Source organism: Cuculus canorus, chromosome 1 (assembly GCF_017976375.1).
Source record: "Cuculus canorus isolate bCucCan1 chromosome 1, bCucCan1.pri, whole genome shotgun sequence".
Classification (NCBI taxonomy): Eukaryota; Metazoa; Chordata; class Aves; order Cuculiformes; family Cuculidae; genus Cuculus; species Cuculus canorus.
In genome coordinates, this window is record NC_071401.1 from 132,586,359 (window position 1) to 132,607,968 (window position 21,610).

The 21,610-nt window shown below is 46.6% G+C and overlaps 2 protein-coding genes across 10 annotated transcripts in view; one reads left to right on the plus strand and one right to left on the minus strand.

Moving 5' to 3' along the window:
* The window catches only part of LOC128852443 (alpha-2-macroglobulin-like protein 1), a 28,051-nt gene that overhangs the window by 5,590 nt on the left and 851 nt on the right, over positions 1–21,610 (plus strand). For 7 of the 8 annotated variants that reach the window (XM_054069201.1, XM_054069203.1, XM_054069210.1 and 4 more), the window contains 29 exons: positions 213–297; positions 856–976; positions 1,694–1,811; positions 2,886–2,995; positions 4,443–4,613; positions 5,942–6,166; positions 6,297–6,360; positions 6,878–7,023; positions 7,179–7,328; positions 8,191–8,388; positions 9,056–9,143; positions 9,775–9,928; positions 11,805–12,033; positions 12,387–12,510; positions 12,649–12,770; positions 13,173–13,224; positions 13,640–13,723; positions 13,868–14,044; positions 14,367–14,448; positions 15,072–15,228; positions 16,228–16,302; positions 16,509–16,680; positions 17,122–17,336; positions 17,664–17,879; positions 18,266–18,381; positions 19,040–19,130; positions 19,401–19,469; positions 20,694–20,796; positions 21,454–21,495. In XM_054069201.1, coding sequence (XP_053925176.1) covers positions 213–297; positions 856–976; positions 1,694–1,811; positions 2,886–2,995; positions 4,443–4,613; positions 5,942–6,166; positions 6,297–6,360; positions 6,878–7,023; positions 7,179–7,328; positions 8,191–8,388; positions 9,056–9,143; positions 9,775–9,928; positions 11,805–12,033; positions 12,387–12,510; positions 12,649–12,770; positions 13,173–13,224; positions 13,640–13,723; positions 13,868–14,044; positions 14,367–14,448; positions 15,072–15,228; positions 16,228–16,302; positions 16,509–16,680; positions 17,122–17,336; positions 17,664–17,879; positions 18,266–18,381; positions 19,040–19,130; positions 19,401–19,469; positions 20,694–20,796; positions 21,454–21,494 — 3,755 coding nt within the window. In that variant the 3' untranslated portion in view covers position 21,495. Of the gene's footprint in view, positions 1–212; positions 298–855; positions 977–1,693; positions 1,812–2,885; positions 2,996–4,442; positions 4,614–5,941; positions 6,167–6,296; positions 6,361–6,877; positions 7,024–7,178; positions 7,329–8,190; positions 8,389–9,055; positions 9,144–9,774; positions 9,929–11,804; positions 12,034–12,386; positions 12,511–12,648; positions 12,771–13,172; positions 13,225–13,639; positions 13,724–13,867; positions 14,045–14,366; positions 14,449–15,071; positions 15,229–16,227; positions 16,303–16,508; positions 16,681–17,121; positions 17,337–17,663; positions 17,880–18,265; positions 18,382–19,039; positions 19,131–19,400; positions 19,470–20,693; positions 20,797–21,453; positions 21,496–21,610 lie in introns of those variants that run through there. The other variant, XR_008450292.1, reaches the window with a different exon arrangement.
* Positions 18,388–21,610, minus strand: part of LOC104060631 (alpha-2-macroglobulin-like protein 1) — a 32,793-nt gene continuing 29,570 nt past the window's right edge. For both annotated transcript variants that reach the window (XM_054069333.1, XM_009562442.2), the window contains one exon: positions 18,388–19,216. The gene's annotated coding sequence lies outside the window, so the exon portion shown is untranslated. The remainder of the gene's footprint in view (positions 19,217–21,610) is intronic.

Consider the following 21,610-nt stretch of genomic DNA (forward strand, 5'->3'; position numbering starts at 1 on the left):
TCCCACAGCAGTGTTCTGTGAAGGAGAATAAGGTTCTCTACTCCCTTCACACTCTACTGGCTGAGCTGCTGGTGCAGTGCTACCAAGCCCTGTGCTGGTAGTCAGAGAATGAAAGGATGGATTTCTTTTCTGTGAACAACCATTTGAGGAGGACTGGAACAATTGAACTCTCTCTATTCTCACTGAATTATGTTTTTCTTGCTTTCATACAGTGCTTCCCAAGTTCAGTGTCTCCATCCAGATGCCTCAGGTGGTCACCATCTTGGAGGAGAACTTTCGTCTCAACATCTGTGGCATGTGAGCTGATTTATTGTGGCAGAAGGTGCATTCTTACTGTTTTGGAAACTGCACATAAATAATTGAGCTCAAAACGGTCTCTGCCACCCAACCACCACCCTCCCCCAACAAAACCTGGTCTTATGGCATCCTTTCCAAAAAAATTCTCTCAGATTTTCACCTTTCTCCATATTCTCTCCCTACTCATTTCTTTGTGAGGCTGGAAGTGCGGCAGTGACTCCTCTCAGTGGGCCAGGTGCACCCTACAGTACAGTACCTCCACTGCATTGATTAATGCCAATGTGGAAGGAATAATGCCTCAGTTTGTGGCCACTACATTGTTCCCTAGCACTGCCTGGCTGGCAGTGTTGACTTGAATTCACCCACCACTGCCTTCTGTCTCAATCTGATGAAGTCATTTTAACTTCTTGGCCTCTGCTAAGCTCACGAACTATGCAGATACTACAGGCTACTGAGTTGTACAGCTGCAAACCAAAGGCTACAGCCGATTTTATTAACTCTTGAGCCAGTGTCTCTGTATATGAATCCTCTTTGTAAATCCTCTTTGCTGTTTGCCAGGTACACATATGGAAAACCTGTCCAAGGTAACGTGAAAGCTGTTGTGTGTCGTAAAAATATCCGGTATAATCGGAAGTCTTCCAAAGCCAAACGCAGTATTTGTAAGGATTACACTGGTGAGGTGAGCACATGGGGCATCCACTCCTCTTGCAAAAGAGAGAAATAGGGTAAAAGAGGGGGAAGAATACTAAAGGAAAGAAGGAGTGAGATAGGCATCAGTTACTGAAACAGCGTGCTCTTTTCTCAGGGATGAATGACTGATCTGTCCTTAATCCCCCAGTATAGCAACCTTAGGCCTTGTCAATGATTTCTCTAACTGCACTCAGATGCACTCAAAGGAAGAAGCATCTGTAGGCAAGCTAATTACTGCAGATTTGCCAGTAAAACAATATTGTGACAGCAGAATAAAATATATAGGAACCGTCTGCATCAGTTGACTTCCATGGGATCCTTCTTAGCACCTTTTAATCTCTTTTTAACACCTATGTGCTCCTTCTCAGAAATAGCTCTTTTGGAGACACAGGGATTATCTCTGGCATCTAAGCAATCAATTGCAGTTCTGCATAGACTTTACTCATTCTTCTTTAGGGCTGAAAGAATGTATCTGCATTTGTTTACTTATTTTAAAGATGAGACACAAGTATGAAACAGCATCTCCTATTAGAGACTGCACTGCAGAAGTATGTTTCATACAAGTATACTTCATACCCGTATAGGAGTTGTCTCTTTAACTCAAGTGTCTTAGTCATGTAATTTTAGATTTCTGGGCCTTGGGCTTTATCTGCGTTACAGAAGGGATGAGTGCATTTGGTTAACAGATACAATTTCACATGTCCAGACAAACAAGGATGGCTGCTTTTCCACTGAAGTGAATATTAAGTTCTACCACCAGAAGCGTGCTGACAATTATGATTTCAACCTGGAAGCCGTGGCTTTTCTGAAAGAAAGTGGAACAGGTAGCAAAAAAGTGATTCTGATCTTAGAGCAAAATCTTCTACTTCACAATCGTACAACTTACTTCTCTTTGGGTTTTCATCTGTAAGACTCCTTATGGATCCTTGTGTCTCCCCATCAAACCACTGGAATTTTCTGCACTGGCTTCCATGGGGTCAAGTGTGCAGATCGTTCTGTTTTCCCTGGGAGCATCATGGCAGCATGGATATTCTCGCATACCATAACACCCAGGTCTGACTCACATAGGACATGCGAGTTTTCCCTTGCAAGATGGGTCTTACACAAACTGTTGTGGCCAGTCCAGCTCTGACAGTCACCTTGGTTTGGCAGAGAGATACAAGAGCTTCTTTTTCTCATCTTCTGGTCACAGTTGAAATATGCATAGAAGTAGGCCAGGCCAGGTTCTTTTGTCCTTAACCGTACTTTAAGAAGCTCCTTTGGAAGAGGAGAAACTCAGAGCAACCAGTGATAACTCAGGCCCTGACTGTGTACCGTTAATAAATAGCTTCTCATCAGATTTATCTCCACAGCCCAGAAGGGAAGAGGAGGCTACTTGTCCAGAGCACCTGTTAAATATCTCATCCTGTAAGATGTCCTCTCTTACAAAAATTTTACAAACCCTTCCTTACAAGAAAATATTTTGCAGCACCTTGCTGAAAGCAGTTACACATATTTACTTAGCAAACAACTGGAGTGATTTCAGATCATTCAGTGATTTTCAGATGGGCACCATGTGACAAGACAGCAGACTATAAACTGACATGGAAAAGGCAAGGGGAAATGTTGCCTTCTAGTGAGTGCTATGAGAATGGGAGGAGAACGGAGGTGGGCAATTGTGAGTGACAAAGTCAGAAAGAGCATTCCGCAGAGACCTCTTCATAGACTGATGTCATTCCAGGAGGTAAGAATGTAGGAGGCACTATTGCCAAGTGTATATATTAAACGACTCCTGAAGTTACATGAAAAAGCAGCAGTCCTCTTTGAGTGATAGTCTGTCCCTTACCTCAGTCCATCCAATCTTGCTACCTTTACTCAGACACGTAATCTCACCTGCAAGCATCTCCTGTCTTTCCTAGGGGTGGAACTCAACACCACTGAAAACTGCAAGGTCACTTTTGGTATCACAACTCTCCAGTTCTGGGGGACAAGCTACTACTATCAGCAAGGAGCTCCCTACTATGGAAATGTAAGTGAACAGAGCAGAAACACAGAAAGACTATCAGCTGGGCCAAAGGGAATGGCAAGTATAGAATCATAGAATCATAGAATCACCAGGTTGGAAAGGACCCACTGGATCATTGAGTCCAACCATTCCTAACACTCCCTTAAACCATGTCCCTAAGCACTTCATCACCCCATTCCTTAAACACCCCCAGAGAAGGTGACTCGACCACCTCCCTGGGCAGCCTGTTCCAGTGCCCAATGACTCTTTCTGTGAAGAATTTTTTTCTGATATCCAGCCTGAACCTCCCCTGGCGGAGCTTCAGGCCATTCCACCTTGTCCTGTCCTCAGTCACTTGGGAGAAGAGGCCAGCTCCCTCCTCTCCACAACCTCCTTTCAGGTAGTTGTAGAGAGTAATAAGGTCTCCCCTCAGCCTCCTCTTCTCCAGGCTAAACAACCACAGCTCTCTCAGCTGCTCCTCATAAGACTTGTTCTCCAGCCCCCTCACCAGCTTCGTTGCTCTTCTCTGGACATGCTCCAGAGCCTCAACATCCTTCTTGTGGTGAGGGGACCAGAACTGAACACACTACTCAAGGTGCGGTCTCACCAGTGCCGAGTACAGAGGGAGAATCACCTCCCTGGACCTGCTGGTGACCCCATTTCTGATACAAGCCAAGATGCCATTGGCCTTCTTGGCCACCTGGGCACACTGCTGGCTCATGTTTAGTCGGCTGTCAACCGTTACCCCCAGGTCCTTCTCCTCTGTACAGCTCTCCAGCCACTCTTCCCCCAGTCTGTAGCGCTGCATAGGGTTGTTGTGCCCCAAGTGCAGGACCTGGCATTTGGCCTTGTTGAACCTCATGCCATTGGCCTCAGCCCAGTGGTCCAGCCTGTTAAGATCCCTCTGCAGAGCCTCCCTACCCTGCAGCAGATCCACACTTCCACCCAGCTTAGTGTCATCCGCAAACTTGCTGAGGGTGCACTCAATGCCTTCATCCAGGTCATTGATACAGACATTGAACAGGGCTGGACCCAGTACTGAGCCCTGAGGAACCCCACATATAACTGGCCTCCAGCTGGAGTTAAATACATTTACCACCGCTCTCTGGGCCCGCCATCCAACCAGTTTTCCACCCAGGAGAGTGTGTGCCCATCCAGGCCAGAGGTAAACAGTTTCTGAAGCAGTAGTAAGGAGTTCCCTTGCTCTGAGATGACCAAAGCTGCTAGCACAATCTTCTGTCCCAGACTCTCCTTTGACATCTCTACTAAGAGATGATCCAGAGGTGTGATCATAGGATAAGCACATGGCTTTACCAGATGAGACATCTGCTGCATAAATGGGGAGGGGCTGGAGGAGTTAGAGGTCACGCTGAGGGTCCCTTTGCAGAGCAGGGAATTGGAAATTCTATTGGGAGGTAGGTTTTCAGACCTGAGGACTCCAGTTCTCTGACTGTTCTTTGTGTTATTACAGCTGGAACTCAAAAGTGCCAATGGAACACACCTGAAGAACAAGGAGGTGATTCTTACAGTGTCTTATGGCAGCAGGAAGCAGACCAAGACCTACTTCACAGATGACACTGGGATGGCCTCTTTCACCTTAGACACATCAGCATGGGACAACAGCAGTAAAGTTCTACTACAGGTTAAGCCAAATAATTGCATTGGATTTGGCCAGCACTAAGTAACTCATCCCCCAGACCTGTAGTCTATGTCGTAGTCTTGGTATAGCCAGGGAGCTAGAGGTATGGAGCAGTGAAATAATAGATCTAGGGAAGAGAAATAGCCCATACCAGAGCCATTATTCCGGCCCCTGGTGCCACACAGAATCCCTGAGGAGTCAGGAGACATGATGAGAGATGGGGCAGTGGATAGAGGCCCCATGAAGTTGTGGCCGAGGTCTACCTACATAGCGCCTCTCTCTGAAGCATAAGGGTTTTGTGGGGCTGGGCAGGGACACAGAGGAGGGATTCCCACATGGTGTTAATTGTGAAGATAGAAAAGGAACTAGGGAAGAAGCATCTGAAAGCACATGTGGAGAAGAAAATATCAGTGATAAGTTGGTGTTATGTTTTCTCATAGTATCAGAATTAGGAGAAACCTGAGATATAAGAGGCACAAAACTGAGGAGAGTAAGAATGAAGGCTAGTGAGGAACCAGTTGCTGCAAGCCAATCTGAAACAGAGCAAGAAACCAGGATGTAAGGATCTAAATAGGGATGCCACCTACATAGAATTGACAGAAAGGTTCTGCAGCTGCTTTCCTATGAACAAGGAATGCTATCTTGTCTGGTTGTGGCGATAGGTCTCTAATATCTATCCTATCTAAACTTCAAGGTCAAGGCACTGTGAGGCAAGCCCCGTTTCTTTATCAAAGTGCATACAGTATCTTAGATGATGGATCTTGAACTTGCTGGAAGTCCACAAGATATTAATATCATAGTCTCAGTGCAGACAGATCATATGTCAAAGATGAGCAAGGCTATTTATTGTCAGTTGTCCCCCGCCACCTTTGCCCTTTGACCAGGCAGAGTGATAAAAGAAATGCAACGTGTGAGTGGAGTAACACCGAACAGTGATATGTGTTATCAGGGCTGATCCATGCTGATACTTCCCCACACATGCCACACAGAAGCAAAGGGTTCAGTGGTTTGATCCAGGTGTTAATAAGCCACTCTACATAGTCTAATGATCTGGCTTGCTCCCAAGGGTAGAGGCAGCATTGCAGAAGCTGAGGCTCTAGCCCAGACCCTAACAGTATACAGCTCCCTGTCTCCTTGTCTAGATGCTAGTTATCCCAAAGTCTGCAGGAGTGGGTAGCGCCAAGCTCCACAGAAAGGAGCTGACTGAGCTTCACTTAGGTGGAAATAGACACCTTGCCCTGGGAGACTACAGTCTCTAGTCAGTCTTGGTTTTGGCATAGGGAGATATGTAAGAATTCTTCAAACACCAAGCCATCTTTTCTGTGCCACAGGCCAAGACCCAGCCGGACGACTTAAGAGGTCGAAATATGAGGGTGTCTTACGGCAGCGCATCCCTCACACTGAAGGCCTTCTACTCTTCCAGCCATAGCTCTGTGAGGATCCAACCAGTGCAAGCAATGTTGCCCTGTGGAGACATGCAGCATGTCACTGTGCATTATCACATCCTAGCCACAGAGCTGGGGAATGGGGCTGCCAGAGCGGACTTCTATCACCTAGTGAGTATAGCACAGTGCAGACAAAAAGATCAGCTTTGTGATGAGGCTGTGCTGGCACAGGGCCTGATGTTAACCCAGAGACATGTAGCAGAGGCACTATCAACCATTTGCTCTTTTTATTTCCCTTTAGGTTTTGGCCAGAGGATCCCTTGTGCACAACGGGCAAACAGCAATACTTCTTGATCCAACATTAGGTAAGAGCATCTAAATACCAGGAACAGATTAAGGACCTTCCAGCTTAAACAGGGAAGGCAAGAAAAAGATCTGAGACCAACAGGAAACAACAGAGCTGGCACAAAAATAATCAAGAGGAAATGGCAAATATGCCAACAGTCCTCTGTATTCTAATTTCCTTGATTATTTTTTCCTGATCAATCAATGAAATTCTCAGAGTTTTTCTGACAAACAGGAATTATCAGAGACCTCCAAGAAAATTCACAGCATCTTTCTTCCAGATTCAGCTGGAAACTCATCTCTCTTCCAAATGCAAACTGTTGCCAAGATCCCTCCTGATGTAAGGTCACTGTCGCAAAATGCCACTAACCTACATCCTAGTCTAGCTGTGGCCTCACCAGGAGTGAGGTAGAATAGTTTTTATCCAAGTAACTATACAGAAGTGTTGTAGAGGATGAGTGTGTTGCTGGTGTATTCCTTGGAGACAGACTCTCTTGCCTCTTCCTGTACTTTCTCCATTTCTCCTTCTTCCTTCAGGTCAGTATAGTGGAGCTTTCAACATCACTCTGCCCGTTGACCTCATTTCACCCATGGCTACCCTCTTTGTTTACACTGCCTTCCCTGAGGGACAAGTAGCAGCTGACACCTTCAGTCTGAAAGTCTCCAAGTGCTTCAGGAACAATGTAAGTAGTGCACAAAACGAAAGGGGCAGGTAGGCTGGAGGGTAGCTATTTAACTGCAAATTGGCAATAGATGTCCAAGCAGGATCCAGTAGCCACAGTCTCACCCTTCCTTCCTCTGTCAATGTTTTCAGACCCTCTTTCTTTTGCTGTTTCAGGTGAAGCTTGGCTTCTCAGACACAGTGGCTCTCCCAGGATCAGCTGTCCGTCTCCATTTGCAGGCTGCACCAGGCTCCCTGTGTAGCATCCGTGCTGTAGACCAGAATGTCGTTCTACTGAGGCCAGAGGCTGAGTTGTCCAGGGATAGTGTGAGTCACTTTAGTGCTGAGCCTTGCTGATATTGAAGAGATGCCTTTTTGAATATCTGGTTGCAGACACTGTTTAATAAGGCACAGTGTAGGTTTCAACGAGTACTTGAATGGAGACAGGACATGACGTAATGAGAAAAAATGTAGGCCAACATTAAACACTAGGCAAAATTTCCAGTATCTACAGAAGGATCTAACAGAATAATCCACGGCTATCCCCAAGTACAGCCCAAAGTCAAATCCTTGTTAAATTACAAGTCCTTTGCCACAGTGGCAACCAGGCAACAGAAGACCTCCATCTCCTGAACCAATACATGACAATGCAGAAAAAAAAAGTTATGTAAAAAAACAAAAGTCCAATGCATGATAAGCTCCAAATCTTTGTTCCAGCTCACATGAACCAGACAGTTTTTCCATTCACGGACTGGACTGTGAATGGTGCCTCAAGCAGTGGAAGGGTCCCATTACTCCCCTAGACCTGGAGTGCATTGGACCATTGAATTGCCTACTGGCACTGTCTCGGTGGATCCAGGAACTGTCTTCAGTCACTAAGAAGCTACCTAAGAACTTTTGCAGGGGAGGTCTCCTCACTCTTTGCATTGAGATTTCAGCTACAATTTTTGATGTAGAGGTGGCCACAGCTATGTAACCATACCCCAGTTTATCTCTGGTGGTACGCATCTAAAACTTGCAAGGACTTGTAAAACCCAAGCTCTGTGAAACTCAAATGCCCTTGAGGCTGGGCTTTTGCCTAAGGAAAGATCCAATCTCCGCCTCTGTGGTCACAGAAAATCTCTGGGTAGGAATTAAAAACTTCCCACCTCTCACACTGACCTATACTGTTTTCATTCTCTGTCTTCAGGTGTACAATATGTTCAGCTACTCCCAAGGGCACCCCACCACCCTCATAGACCCTTACAGTGACTACTGTACTACCCACAAGAGCCCAGGAACCAATGGTTCCCCTCAGACCACACTTCCACCAGGAACAATGTCACCATTCACGCACAACAGATACTCTTATGCAGTATCCCAGCCAGATGTTTATGAACTTCTTAAGGTAAATCTAACTTCCAGAAGTCCTGAAATACCAGAGCTGAGCCCTTTTGTGTCTCAGGTCAACCCTGGGTAGCTTCACAGATTGTCTTTCCTGTAAATGCTGGCAACTTCAAGTTCTGAATTTGCCAAGCTTCTGATGTAAGAGATCTCTGACACTCCACGCTCCCAGCCTGATAAATTCTCAGTGATCCTGCAGATCCCTAGAACCCACGTCCCCATTTATTCCAAGCTCAAGGCCCTCATACTTCCTGGGAGCTGGAAGGAGAGAGAAGTGTCTGCCTGAGAGAGAGACAAAACTGGATGTTAGAAAAGCAAAGCACCTGAGATAAAAGGGGGACTGGAAGGAGGAAAAGAATAGTTGAAACGAATAATAAGTAAAAACGAGAACAAGTCTTTTGCCACGAAAGCAATTTTGCATATGGGCACGCACACAAGTGGTCACCCCCACAATCCTGACTGGAGAGAGCATACTTTGGCAAGAGTGGCCAGGATCAGGCTTTGGGAATAGGGTGGGTTGCATTCTCTCCCTGTTGAAATTTACAGGGCAGTCTGAGGAAAAACACCATGGTGTGGCTGATGTGCTGGGAGGTGGAGGCAGAGATAGACCCTCAGACACACTGCCCTTTCCACTAAAATCTACTTTCTTTTCTTCCCCCTCTTTCCTCCAGAATTCAGGTCTAACATTTTTAACCAGCCTTAAAATCAAATCTCCAATTGAGTGCCACACCCAGACCACTTTCTACTACGACTACATGTGTACATCTCAATTTATCCTGTTTCTTTGGAAATCATTGGTAGTATGCAGGCTGCACAAGGGCAGCTGAACATGCAGCATGCTGAAGAACTGAGGATGCCTTCCAGAGATGGCTGGGAAGTTGCACAGGAGATGTGCACTACTGGAAGAGGGGAAGGCTCCTTATGTATCTGTGTGTCCAGTGCACTGGCGGGGGGCAGAGGGCTGGCTGCATGGGAAGAACCAGCTTGGAAGCTTCTGAGGACAGGCAGGACGATGATATGGTCGAGGGAGAAAATGAGGCAGCTGTCTCAGGGAGGAAGATCTGTTTGTAAGACTAGGAAAGATCTTGCTGGAAGCCAGAGAATGAGCTAAGACTGGCACTGGGCAGTATCCAGACCTTCCTGAGGGGCCTAAGAGAGCAAAAGCGTGAGCTGGTAGAGCATGAGGGGGAGCACACATACCCTGGAATCCATACCCTGGATGTTTGTGTTGTGGAAGAAAATAGAAAAGCAGGTTAAGGACATCATGTACAGGACAATGGGAATCAGAGTGGGAGGGATGAGCTTTATTAAAGCTGAGCTTTTCCCAACTGAATTCTATCCTGATCTCACAGTTGCTCTGCCTTTGAATGGACACTTGTATTCCCAATAGCTTACGATGAGCAGACAGACGTGGACAACTTGGACCTAGAAACAGATGCTGTTGATGAACATTCTGAGTCAGAGCACGTTGAGCTGGATGGTGAAGAAGGCCCAGTACGTACGTGGTTTCCAGAGACATTCATCTGGACTCTAGTTCCCATCAAGTGAGTAATTATGGGTTGTGGCCCCATGTTCACGTAGACCTACTAGCCACAGTGGAGAGACAGGAGCAGGAGCAGAGTCAGGGCATTATCACCTTGTGTGCCCACAAAGGGAGGTGTGAAGAAATGGATAAGGACAATGGAGGTTTAGTTCTTTTCCCAGCTCTGCTTGAGATTTTCCAAATTATCTTATTTCAAGTCAGAAGTTCTCCTATGTCTGTTACCTTGTATCCTAGCAACATGCATTTCAGAAGAGACTGGTTTCATGGTATCTGCAGCTTCCAATTAGGTAGCTGTAGAAAGCAGAAAAACCTCCTCCTAGCCTTCCCCACTTAAGTTTGGAAAACCCAGTTCTTTCAGCCTCTCCTTGTATACCAAACGTCCTAGCTTCCTGACTGTCCTGGTAGTCTTCCACTGGATGCATTCAAGTAAGTCAACATCTTTCTACAGAACACAGTATTCCAGATGTGGGCCCACAAAGGAGGAATAGAGAAGGAAAATAACATTTCTCAACCAGGTGACTGCAGTCTTCTTAATACAGTCTAGAAGTAGACAGCCTTCATTGCTGTAGGGGCACGTGGTCACAGAATCACAGAATTGTTTAGGTTGGAAAAGACCTTTAAGATCATTGAGCCCAACCATAAACCTAATACTGCCCAGTTCACTATTAAGCCATGCCCCTAAGTGCCACACCTACACACCATTTAAATCCCTCCAGGGATGGTGACTCAACCGCTTCCCAGGGCAGCCTGTTTCAGTGCTTAACAACTATTTCAGTGAAGTAATATTTCCCAATATGTAGCCTAAACCACCCGTGGCTAGAGGCCACTTCATGCTCAACTTGTTATCCATCAGGATTCCCGCCTCTTTTTCTGCAAAGTTGCTTACTCACCAGTCACTGCCTAACTTGTACTCTGAACACAATGGCATTATTCCATCCCAGATCTACATCCAGAATTCAGTATTTACCCATTTTCAAGCCCATTTTTTCCAGCTTATCAAGGTTCCTCTCAATCGTAAACATTCCCTACAGGAACCCCTTCCCAACAAGGTACAGCCTGGAAGTACATAGCACATTAGTTTGCTAATCTTCCTAAGGATGCCCTCTCTCCTATTATCCGGGTCATTAACAAAGCCATTAAGCAGTATTGGCCCAAGTATTAATCCCTGAGGGATACCACACATAAACAGCCAGCAGCTGGGTTTCATGTCACCAATAACCATCCTTTGTTCCCAGTGAAATAGTCCACTGCATTTTCTGTTCACCTTCTCATTCACCTGTCCAGTCCACGCTTAATGTGGTTACAAGGAAACTAACAGAGACTGTGTCAAAGGCTTTGCTATGAAGTCAAGTTATGCAGCATCCGCTGTTCTCTTATTCACACATCTCAGCTTTCTTAATTCTTTCATGTGGTAATATTCTCCATCTGTAAAACAGGATCTCCACCTCTCCCTCTCATTTGCCTGGATAATGCCCATTTCCGGGCAGGGATTGTCTTCGATTCTGTGTATGAGATATGTAAGAGACACTCATAATGATGACTGCCAAGCCATGGCTGGGAGTTTGTGTGGTGGAAGTGTTACACTGTACTACCTGATACAGGCTGGATGTATAACATGGACCTCTGGGAACCCTATGTGCTTACACAAAACAGGAATTTAAGGTGCAACATGGTCCAAAAGCAAATTTTGGCTTGCACTTTTCTCTCAGCCTTTCTTTGCCCACCTATTTGCCATCCTTCCCACACCTCTGTCCTACTTCCTAGGAATCCTCACACCCTCACATGCACTTCCAGTTCACAGTCCTTCTGCATTTGTCTGCCCAAAGGAAATTTTTACAAGGATGGGGACAACTCCTCCCACTCTGTTTTCTCCTCAGTGCTTCAGGGTCCGCTGAGTTAGCTGTCACAGTACCTGACAGTATCACAGACTGGAAGGCCATGACTTTCTGCACCTCAGAGAGCCATGGGCTGGGAATCTCTGAGACTACCAGCCTGCGGAGCTTCAAGCCCTTCTTCGTGGAACCCACCATGCCCTACGCTGTCTTTCGGGGGGAGTCATTTCCCCTGAAAGTCAAAGTCTTCAGCTACCTGGAGCAGTGTATGACGGTGAGTGGCTCCCTCCAGGATGGTTGTTGGGCAGTGGGAAGTTTGGTAACAGTACTTCACTGACAGAGACCCAGACAAGGGGCTGCCTTCTTAGGCGCTGACCGTAAGACACCAAGGAAGCTCTTCACAAACCTCTATGCAGAGCTATCTCTGTCCAGCTTATCCCTTTCCATAAGCTCAACCTTACAGGACTGTGATGTCCATGGGCTGCTGGTAGCCCACAGATATTGCAACAGCACCATCATTATGCTCATCCTGGGGTTTTGTGTTTGACTGACATTTGGATAAAGGAGCTGAAAGTAAAAACAAAGCAGCAGCTCTGTAACCCGAACACCCTTTTGTTTCACCTATAGCTCCAGCTTAGCCTAATGGACTCCAAGGATTTTGAATTTGTGCATGCAAATGTCAGATTCTCTACTTGTCTGTGTCCTGATTCAGCAAAAACATTTTTCTGGGTCGTGAAGGCTACAAAATTAGGTAAGGGGACAAGGGAGGAGTAGGAGTGGGACGTACTGGCAGAGCTGCTTGAAGAAACCAGCTGGGCTGGAAGGAAGAGTGGCGTAATATGCAAATCATGAGTAAGCACACCTGGCCTCTTCATGTTTTCTTCTTTAGGGAAGGTGAATTTCACTGTCACTGCAGAGGTGATGGAGCAGGAAGACGTTTGCACTGAGAGAACAGCTGTCATGCCAGAGTCTGGAGGGAAGGACACGGTGGTTAAACTGCTACTCGTGAAGGTCAGTGTACGCTTCAGGGACCTGGGGAGGTTGGAACTGGGTCAAGCTCAAAATACGTTGGTGAGTGGCTCTGGGAAGGGACAGTTGTCCAGGCAGGTAGGCATGTTTCTCAGGGAGACTGGTCAAGAAACAATTCTAAGAGAAGGCTGGCTTGGGACATGAGATGAGCACCTCCACTCGATGAGACAGAGATACCAGAACTGCTCGTAAGCCCATGTAGCAGCTTAGAAATATGCTTCCCTGTGAAATTTCACTGTTGGCACGCACATCCCCGCCTTCTATGTGAGGCCCTTTCCATGTCTCATGTGGAAGTAAGAAGCTCATGCAGAGGCAGGGGGTTGTGCAGCTGCTATCTCATTTTACTGCTCTACCTTCTGAGCTGACCAGGCTTTTCCCCACCAGGCAGAGGGGTTACTGGAGGAAAAGACCCACACCTCACTTCTGTGCCCTAAAGGTAGGTGCAGGTATCCTAGAGGCAGGGACTGCCTTGCCACTGGGGCTGTACATGTGCACGGAGTAAAGAGCCCAAAGAGAAGAAGTGTGGTCTGTGAACAACTCTAGGACCATCTGAAGGTGCATGGGGAGGGGAAAATCTGGCATTTTGGAGCTTTTATGGGTGGGAGGCAGAGTCATTCAGCTCTACCCAGTACTACAAGCTCCTGGCAGCACCAAGACCCTGCCTAATGACACCACTGTCACTCATCAGTGGGTGGCCTGACCCCTATGTGATCCATTATCTCCTTTGAATGCTGATTTCACCAACCAATGAGGTGATCCTAACCTTGTTTACACAATCTCCTGGGAAAATTTGTGAGTCTGCCATTTCCCTCCTGTCTGTTGTTGTTCTGATGCTTTTGCCATTTTTGCAGGAACTTCAGCTTCAGAGACAATCACTTTCCCCTTGCCAGAGAACAGGGTCCTTGGATCAGAAAGAGCCCACATCTCTTTCTTAGGTGAGATTAAGGGGGGGTCTTGGAAAGTAAGATTTTTGCCTGTAAGAGTCTTTTCTTTTGGTGCCACTACATCTGCTTTAGCAAACAGAGTAACAAAAGGGAATGTGTACATTGAGCTCCCAAGGCTGTGGTTCTGTCCTGCAGGTGACATTTTGGGGACAGCACTAGAAAACATAGATGAGCTCCTCCAGATGTCCAGTGGATGTGGTGAGCAGAACATGGTCCATTTTGCTCCCAATGTCTTTATCATCCGATACCTCGAAGAAACAGGACAACTGACTCCAGAAATTAAACAGAAGGCAATTGGCTATCTGGAAAGTGGTGAGTGGATTTCTTCTCCTGTGGGATTATGAAACTGGTGATCTCCACTACAGCAAGTAGGGGCTCTCAGCAGAGTCTTGGTGCTGAACAGGATTTGTGCAGCCTCACTTCCCTGACACCATGGGAATTACAGCAGTGTAAGTCAGGCTGCTGTGTCTCAGCCGAACAAGGGGGTACTCAGCACCCCTTTTTAAAGCCCTTTGCTAACTACCTCAGGGACAGTACTCTCTGTAATGATCAGCAGGATCGGCCAGGGAGGCTGTCACCTTGAGAACACAATAGACACAGAACACCTTCACCACCACTCCGCCTCTTCCCGCAGGATATCAGCGGCAACTCCTGTATAAGCACACAGACGGCTCATACAGTGCCTTTGGGGAAGGAACTGTGCCGGGGAACACATGGTAAGCAGAGATATCCAGATACAGTTGAAGAACAACAGCTTGACCTGGTCAGGTTCAGGCTGGCTTGGATTTTGGCCTGAGGAAACTGAGAGAGTATAGAGGTATGGAGTTGTGAACAGAAACTGCTCCTGAATCATTTTGTGAGAGAACTGTGCTAATGAACTGACTCAAGGTACTCCGGCTTAACTGTTTGAGCTTGGGCATCCCAGCTAAGGCTGATTCTGAAAAACAGACATCTTCTTCTCAGGTTTTCCAGAATGTTTTGGGCTCAAACAGGATTGGGCAAAGGGCTGAGTGAGCTTGCTAAACGTCAGCTGTCCTGGCTTTAAATCACACATGTGCTCCCTTTTGGAACTGGCAGAGGTTTGGGGGAAGCACTGAACTGCCAGTGAATTTTTTACCTCTCATATATAATCATATCCTGCAAATGGATCTGAGCTCAAGCTTCAAGAGCATTCACCTCATGTGCATTGCTTCCAGTTCTCCATCTGCACAGAGGCTCTGGCCTGCTGACATTTCTCCAGGGATGAGATAGCGGAAGACACAAAGGCTCCTTTCTCCTACTGGAGATCGGCATTAGTGACTGATTCAGTTAAATTTTCTTCTCCCTTCCTTGACTCTAGGCTTACTGCCCTTGTCCTCAAGACCTTCAGCCAAGCCCAGGACTTCATCCACATAGATAAGCAGAATATAAAAGATGCTGCCAGTGCCCTGATTAAAACTCAGACTCCATCTGGATGCTTCAAGAGTGTGGGAAAGCTCTTCAACAACGGTCTGATGGTATGACCGTGTCCTAGCTCATCGTTATGCACTTCAGAACTCCCTCCCTTTCTGGCCCAATTTGAGTGCCAAGAACAAATGAACCATAGCGCAGGAAGGAAGCTCTGATGTGCCTAAGGTCAGCCTTCCATGATACTCAAGGTTGTGCTTAGTCATGGTGGCTTTTTTCAAGTTATGACTGATGGGAGGTTTGCATTTGACGATACCTGCATGAGAACTAACCAGTGTCCTGCCCTAGTCCGATCTCAAAAGCTAACACATCTCAAAAAAAAAAGGGGGGGGCAGGGGGAGCACGTTAAACTCTGTTTTATTCTCTTGGTAAATTTTTCTCTGGTTTAGTGTTCTTTCACAGTATTGAGCTTCCATTCCTTCCTTCAGACTGAGTTCCCCCTTGTACAGAGAGAGTCAGAAATGGAGTGCAGCCACTCATGTGTGATTCACCTTGCTAAGGATGTTCCTTATACACTTAGAAATACAGCTGTCATGTATGCACAGGCACACACAGAGTACCACCAAAGTGGAGACAGCAGCAGTTTGGTGTCACAACCTCAGATAATTAATCCTCCACACAAAGAGAATGTTACCTTTCACTTCCCCTTGCAAGAGACAGCTTTTCTTTTACTCCTCAATTCTCTTGCCACTGAGTTTACCCTCAAGTGAGGTGACACCTTGCAGCAGGTTGTGGGAACATTACTTTTCCTTGGCTCTGAAATCTGCTACTGAAAATCTTTAGCAGGGGAAGGGAAAGGGGAATGTGTTCAACAGAAGGAGGAAATGGGGCACCCAGAGGAGCCTGGGGCATCATGACTGAAAAGTGCTCCAGCAAGCAGGACTTGCAAGAGTAGATACTAGCCCTAGCACTTCCTTAGGGGAGGAATAGAATCAGCATTGTTGTCTGTGTTGGCTTGGAATTTTCTCGGGAAGCATAAGGCCTTGGAAAACTTCTCCCTCTCCCTTTTCACAGCAGTCCTACTCTTCTCTGTTTTGTGTTGGCTGCAGGGTGCAGTGGAAGAAGGACTGGGGCTGACCTCCGTGATCATCACAGCTCTCATACACTCAGGGATGCCTCCCTCCGTGAGTATGGGCATCAGGGACAGGCTGTGTGCACAGCCTCTCAGCAGGGGTTCACTGGTGCTCTGCCTTTTCACACACATGGGTATGTTACCAGTTTTCTCAACGTCTGTCCTGTCCCTGTTCCCACTCTTCTCTGCACACACCAAGACTGCATTCCCTCCCCAAACACCCTGCCAGCAACCGGTATGCTTCTATTTATATCCTAGGACCCAGTTGTGTGGAAATCTCTGAAATGTATAAGGGACCTGGTCAATGCTGATACAGGCAGTTCCAACCTCTACAGCCTGGCGCTAGCTGCAAATGCCTTTGCAGCAGCAGGTGATAAGACCCTCAGGCAGAATATCCTCAAAAGATTGGATAAAGCAGCCATAATATCAGGTAAAAAAGACCATGGAGCAGAAGGGAAGGTCAATGGCAGAACTGTGTGGAAACCCCAGGGCTGAACAACCAAGGGAATGCAGGGCAGAAGTGGAGGGCACTTGTAGAGCCCTGTGGGGAGCCCAAGGCTTGCATAGCATCTGTTAGCTAAGCTGTCATAGACTACACCCATATGATGAGACAGACTTGCTCTATGAATCACATCACAGTCCTGCTCTCCCAGTCATCCAAAACAGGAGAGCTTCATCACTGCTGTAGAGCTCCTCCCCAGCCTGCAAGCCCAGGATTTTGTTGGGGAAAGCAGGATTTGGGGAGCAAATAGAAAGATAAGCACCCATAACATGTCCCAATATATATAGTCACTCAGTACCTAGGCACAGGGGACAAGCAAGGCTCCAAGGTCGTTAGATACATTCCATACATTTCCCACTCCATCTCTAGATGGCCAAATATTCTGGAGTCAACAGCCCAGACAGGAAGAAGACTCCCTACGCTGGTATCGGGCTCCATCTGTTGATGTGGAATTGACATCTACTATCCTCATGGCTCACCTTTCAAAGTCAAGTTTGTCTTCAGATGAAATCAGAAAGGCATCCCAGATTGTGTCTTGGCTTATCAAGCAGCAAAACCCTTATGGAGGCTTTGCTTCAACCCAGGTAATCCCCTTGAGCCATCAGCAGCAGAGAACCTGTCATCACCTATGGTCTGTAAGAACAACGGGATCTAGCACAGCCCATAGTAAAAAAAAAAAAAAGGAAAAAAAAAAAAGAAGAAAAAAATAAAGATTTACCGATCTGCAGGTCCTGGGAATTGGGAAAGGGTGAATAATTGCATTCCTTGAGCTAACGCCATGCTTAAAGTCCAAGGGGAGAGCTCAGTCCTTATTGTGCTGTAGCTGCAGCACAAGGGAGGGAAAGGCTAAGGACTGGGTATGCATAGCAAGCAGAAATCCTGTTTTGCCCAATGTGTGTCTCTTTCCTCAGGACACAGTGGTTGCCCTGGAAGCCTTAGCTCTGTATGCAACCAAGACCTTCAGCAAGGATGTCCTTGATCTTCAGGCTTACCTATCCTCTGAGGGTTTCAACCAAAAGATCCAAGTAGACAACACTAATCGCCTCCTGCTGCAGACGGTGGAGCTGCCAGCCACTCCTCAGGTTTATACTGTGCGTGTGCAGGGCCATGGATGCATCTTCCTGCAGGTAAGCCCAGCCAGAGAGAGGTCTGTCTGGGGAAAAAGTCTTGAAAGCCAGGGGACCTCTCACCTTGCTACTTAGCCAAGACTGAAAATAGATTGCTGCAGTGACTTGCAAGAATCTGGTCTTCAAGGCTAGTAGGAGTAGCTGGAATAGAACAGGAAGGGAATAACAATTCCTCAAATGAAATCTGGTTCATCTCCACCCAGAGCTGCCCTTCTCCTCCAGGAAGACTAGTGAACACCATCAGGAGCAGAATCTCCACTTCCTCCACATAATTTTCTCTTATATCAGTGCAAGACAGCAAACAGCAGCCAAATGCTAGCCAAGGATAATGTCCAGCAAAAGGACCCTGCAATTCTCTGCTAACTAGTTTCTTTCTGTCCTGGCAGGCCATCCTGCGATACCACATCTCTCCACTGAGGAGCGACGTCGCCTTTTCTGTATCTGTTCAGACAGAGTGCATGGCACCCAGCGCCACCCAGTTCCCTGTTACTGTTCATGCTCGGTAGGAGACACTCAGTTGCCCTTTGCCTTCCCTGTGCTAAGAGGCTTCTTGCACCACTCTTTATGGCCGGAATACCCTCTTCAATCATGAGGTCCAATTGCTAAGATGTCCCCGTTCATTTATCTATGTTCTCAGCTGGGTGAAAGGTACAAGGTCCCAGGGTGTGCTCCAGCTACAGTCCTATCTTGTTAGCATGCCAGTCACCACAAGCTCTCCCAAGGTTTATGGGTCTCACCATTAGGTCTCAAAACACGAATGATGTGAAGGTCGTGTGGGGTGGACTGCTGATCTTTATTCCTAAGTCTTCCCTCCTCTGTCCTTGATTGACTGTCACATTACTCTCCTCTGCTGTACCCCTGCCTGGCTTGGAACAGAACTGCCAAGAAAGCAGGTGGAGGATATGACATCCCCTGCAATGCCAAGAGAAAGTAACTCCAGAAGCTTTCCAAGGAATTTATTGTCCTTTGCTCAGCACAATTAAAAGAGATATTAGGGGAAGCACAAAGATTTATTACAGTACAAGAACTAGTATGCTTACAGGAGAAACACTGTAAGGAGAGATAGATTCCTCCACCTGAGTACCAAAGCCGGGCTGGAGTATCTGCAGATCATGGTTCAGAAAGTAACACTAGTGCTGTCCCCTGGGTTCCTGCTGCAGCTACACAGGCAACCGTGTCTCCACCAACATGGTCCTGATCCAAGTGGAGCTGCTGTCTGGATACAGCCCTGTGACAGGTTCTCTGGAAGAGGTGAGAACGCGAGTTTGTGTCCAGCTGGGATGGGAACAGTGATGGATGTCCATCGTGCAGAACTGTATGCAGAACTGTGATCATTCCTGTGGGCAGAGAAACACAGTTCTTTTCTTCCCAAGAGATCTTTTTACCCCAAATCTCTTCAAGTCCACACCTTGCCTTCCTCTACCCCAAGGGCTTCCTTGCCCATGCTCTCACAAGAACAGACATCTCTGAATATTTCTGCTTTCTGTTAGAGTTTTCTGACATCTCCCCCCTCATTTTCAGCTAAAGAAAATGCCTTTAGTGAAGAAAGTTGAAAGCGAAGCTGACCGAATCATTCTCTACCTGGAGGAAGTGAGTGGAATTCAGGCTAATATCATCATTGAAAGGACTGTGGGCTAGCAGATACCGTTTTATCTTGGGTCCATTAGTAATTTAAGTATCCAGAACTGTTGTTCCTGCATAACAGCCACGTTTGCTGACCTGGAGAATTGTGTTGTGTCAGCCTGCAGCAGTTCAGCTGTAGATACTGTATACAGGACCACTTAATTTGAGTGAAATAAGGCTAACTCTGATGATGAGCCTGCATCTGTTGGCAATATTCAGAGACAGCTGGAAGTCCATATACAATGTCTGACCAGGATTGAGGAGTGGTAAGATCCATCTGGTAAATTCAAGCAAGCCTGAATTACTAGAAAGTCCTTAAGCAGCCTGAATGTAGTAGGGAGCATGCAAGATTGCTCATGGAGTTTGCCAAGATCACTTAGTCAAAACAGATGATTGTGTGAGCAGTACTGCTAACTCCACAGCCTCATTAATCAACAGATTAACAACCACTCCAGCTTTTCTCTAGCTATGTGCATACCTAAACAGCACCAGAAATAAAACCTGGCATGAATTTAAAAACCACAGAATTTCCAAGGAACAACTCTACATTTCTATAATTCTTCATCCCCAGTTGAAGAGCTAAGCTAGCTTCATAATAAATGATTTATTGTCATGTGGATGCATTAGACTTGCAGAGATGCTGCTTTCATTACATTTACAGAACAGAGCAGAAAGGCAGCATGGAGAAAGATTTCAGCTCTGACTGCCAGTTAGCACAAGGTGGAACGCAATCAACAGCAAGTCATGTAACTACTACCATCCAGCACACGTCTATTTACACCTTGCATTACTCTGCTTAATGATGAGGCCTGTGTGAGACTGGAGAACAAGAGCTGATATAAGGGAACTGTGTATAAGAAAGTAGCCACTAAGGCAAGATGCTTGAAGGAGTTCAGAGCAGTGCTGGGTGCGAATGTGGGATTGGTTTGGAACACTGGTGCTACATTTAGATACCTAATGCGCATTGACTCTGTGGGTTTGATGTCTCTCATGAGCTGAGTTAAATTTAGTGACCAAAAATGGGAGATGGCCACAGGATGTAAAGTAAAAGATACTTCTGAGATGGACTGCAAAGCAGAACAGATCTGTTACAGTGGGGAGGTCTCCATAGAGCCTGAGTAAGGAGAGGTGAAAAGGATTGTCTTGCAGGGCTTTGGTTCTGGCTGTAATCATTGCATCTCTTGGTCTTAGCTGCCTAGACAGCCTCACACCTACACTTTGCTGGTGCAGCAGGACATGCAAGTGACAGATCGTAAGCCAGCTACGATCAAGATCTACGATTACTACATGCCAGGTGAGCTCAGAAACCACCCAAATGTACCACTGGAAGGAAATTTTCTGAAGTTGTCAAGTTTTAAGACAATACTATCCCTGACTTTTTTATCTAGCTGCCCCTTACAAGCTCCCTAGTGATGGACTCTGGTCCCAGAAATCACAAGCTTTAAGTTGGCATGTAGATCCACTTAGGGCCTAACTCTTCCAACAAGAAGGGAGAAAGGAGCTCAGAGCTGTGCTTTTGTACATCCGGTTTGTGGGAAGCAGCAAATGCAAAGGGACTATAGTGAGGGAATGACTTAGAAGAGTGAGGGCCCCCTTTGAAGAATGACATGGAAAACAATTTGTCCACTGTTCTCTGGGGTTCCTAGTCAGAGGACAAGCTAGAAATGTGTCAGCAATTGCTATTGCTTCAGAAAATGAGGAATCCGTAACTGTAATGGAACTGTTTGGGACTTATGTCTTCAAAAGACCGCAAACTCAAGATGACTTGTGTGAATCTGGACTAGCTGCACACAGTGTCTAACACATACCAGTGGTTTCATGTGTCACAGTGAAGCGGGTCACAGCTGTAAGCTGAGGGAATGCCTCTCCTAGAAACACAGGCACAATGCTGGGTTGTTTAGTGGAATTTTTGGCAAGAGTATCTCACCAGAACTTTTCTCTTGTCTTCCAGAAGAAACTACAGTGATGAGCTACAGTGCCCCATGTGAATGAGGTACGGGCCAAACACCTCTTTTGTCATCACAGACATGGTACTGAAGAGTACAGAGAGGGCAGGACATGCAGGAAAGAGCCCTTGCACAAGGATATTGCCAAATTGCAGGTTCAGG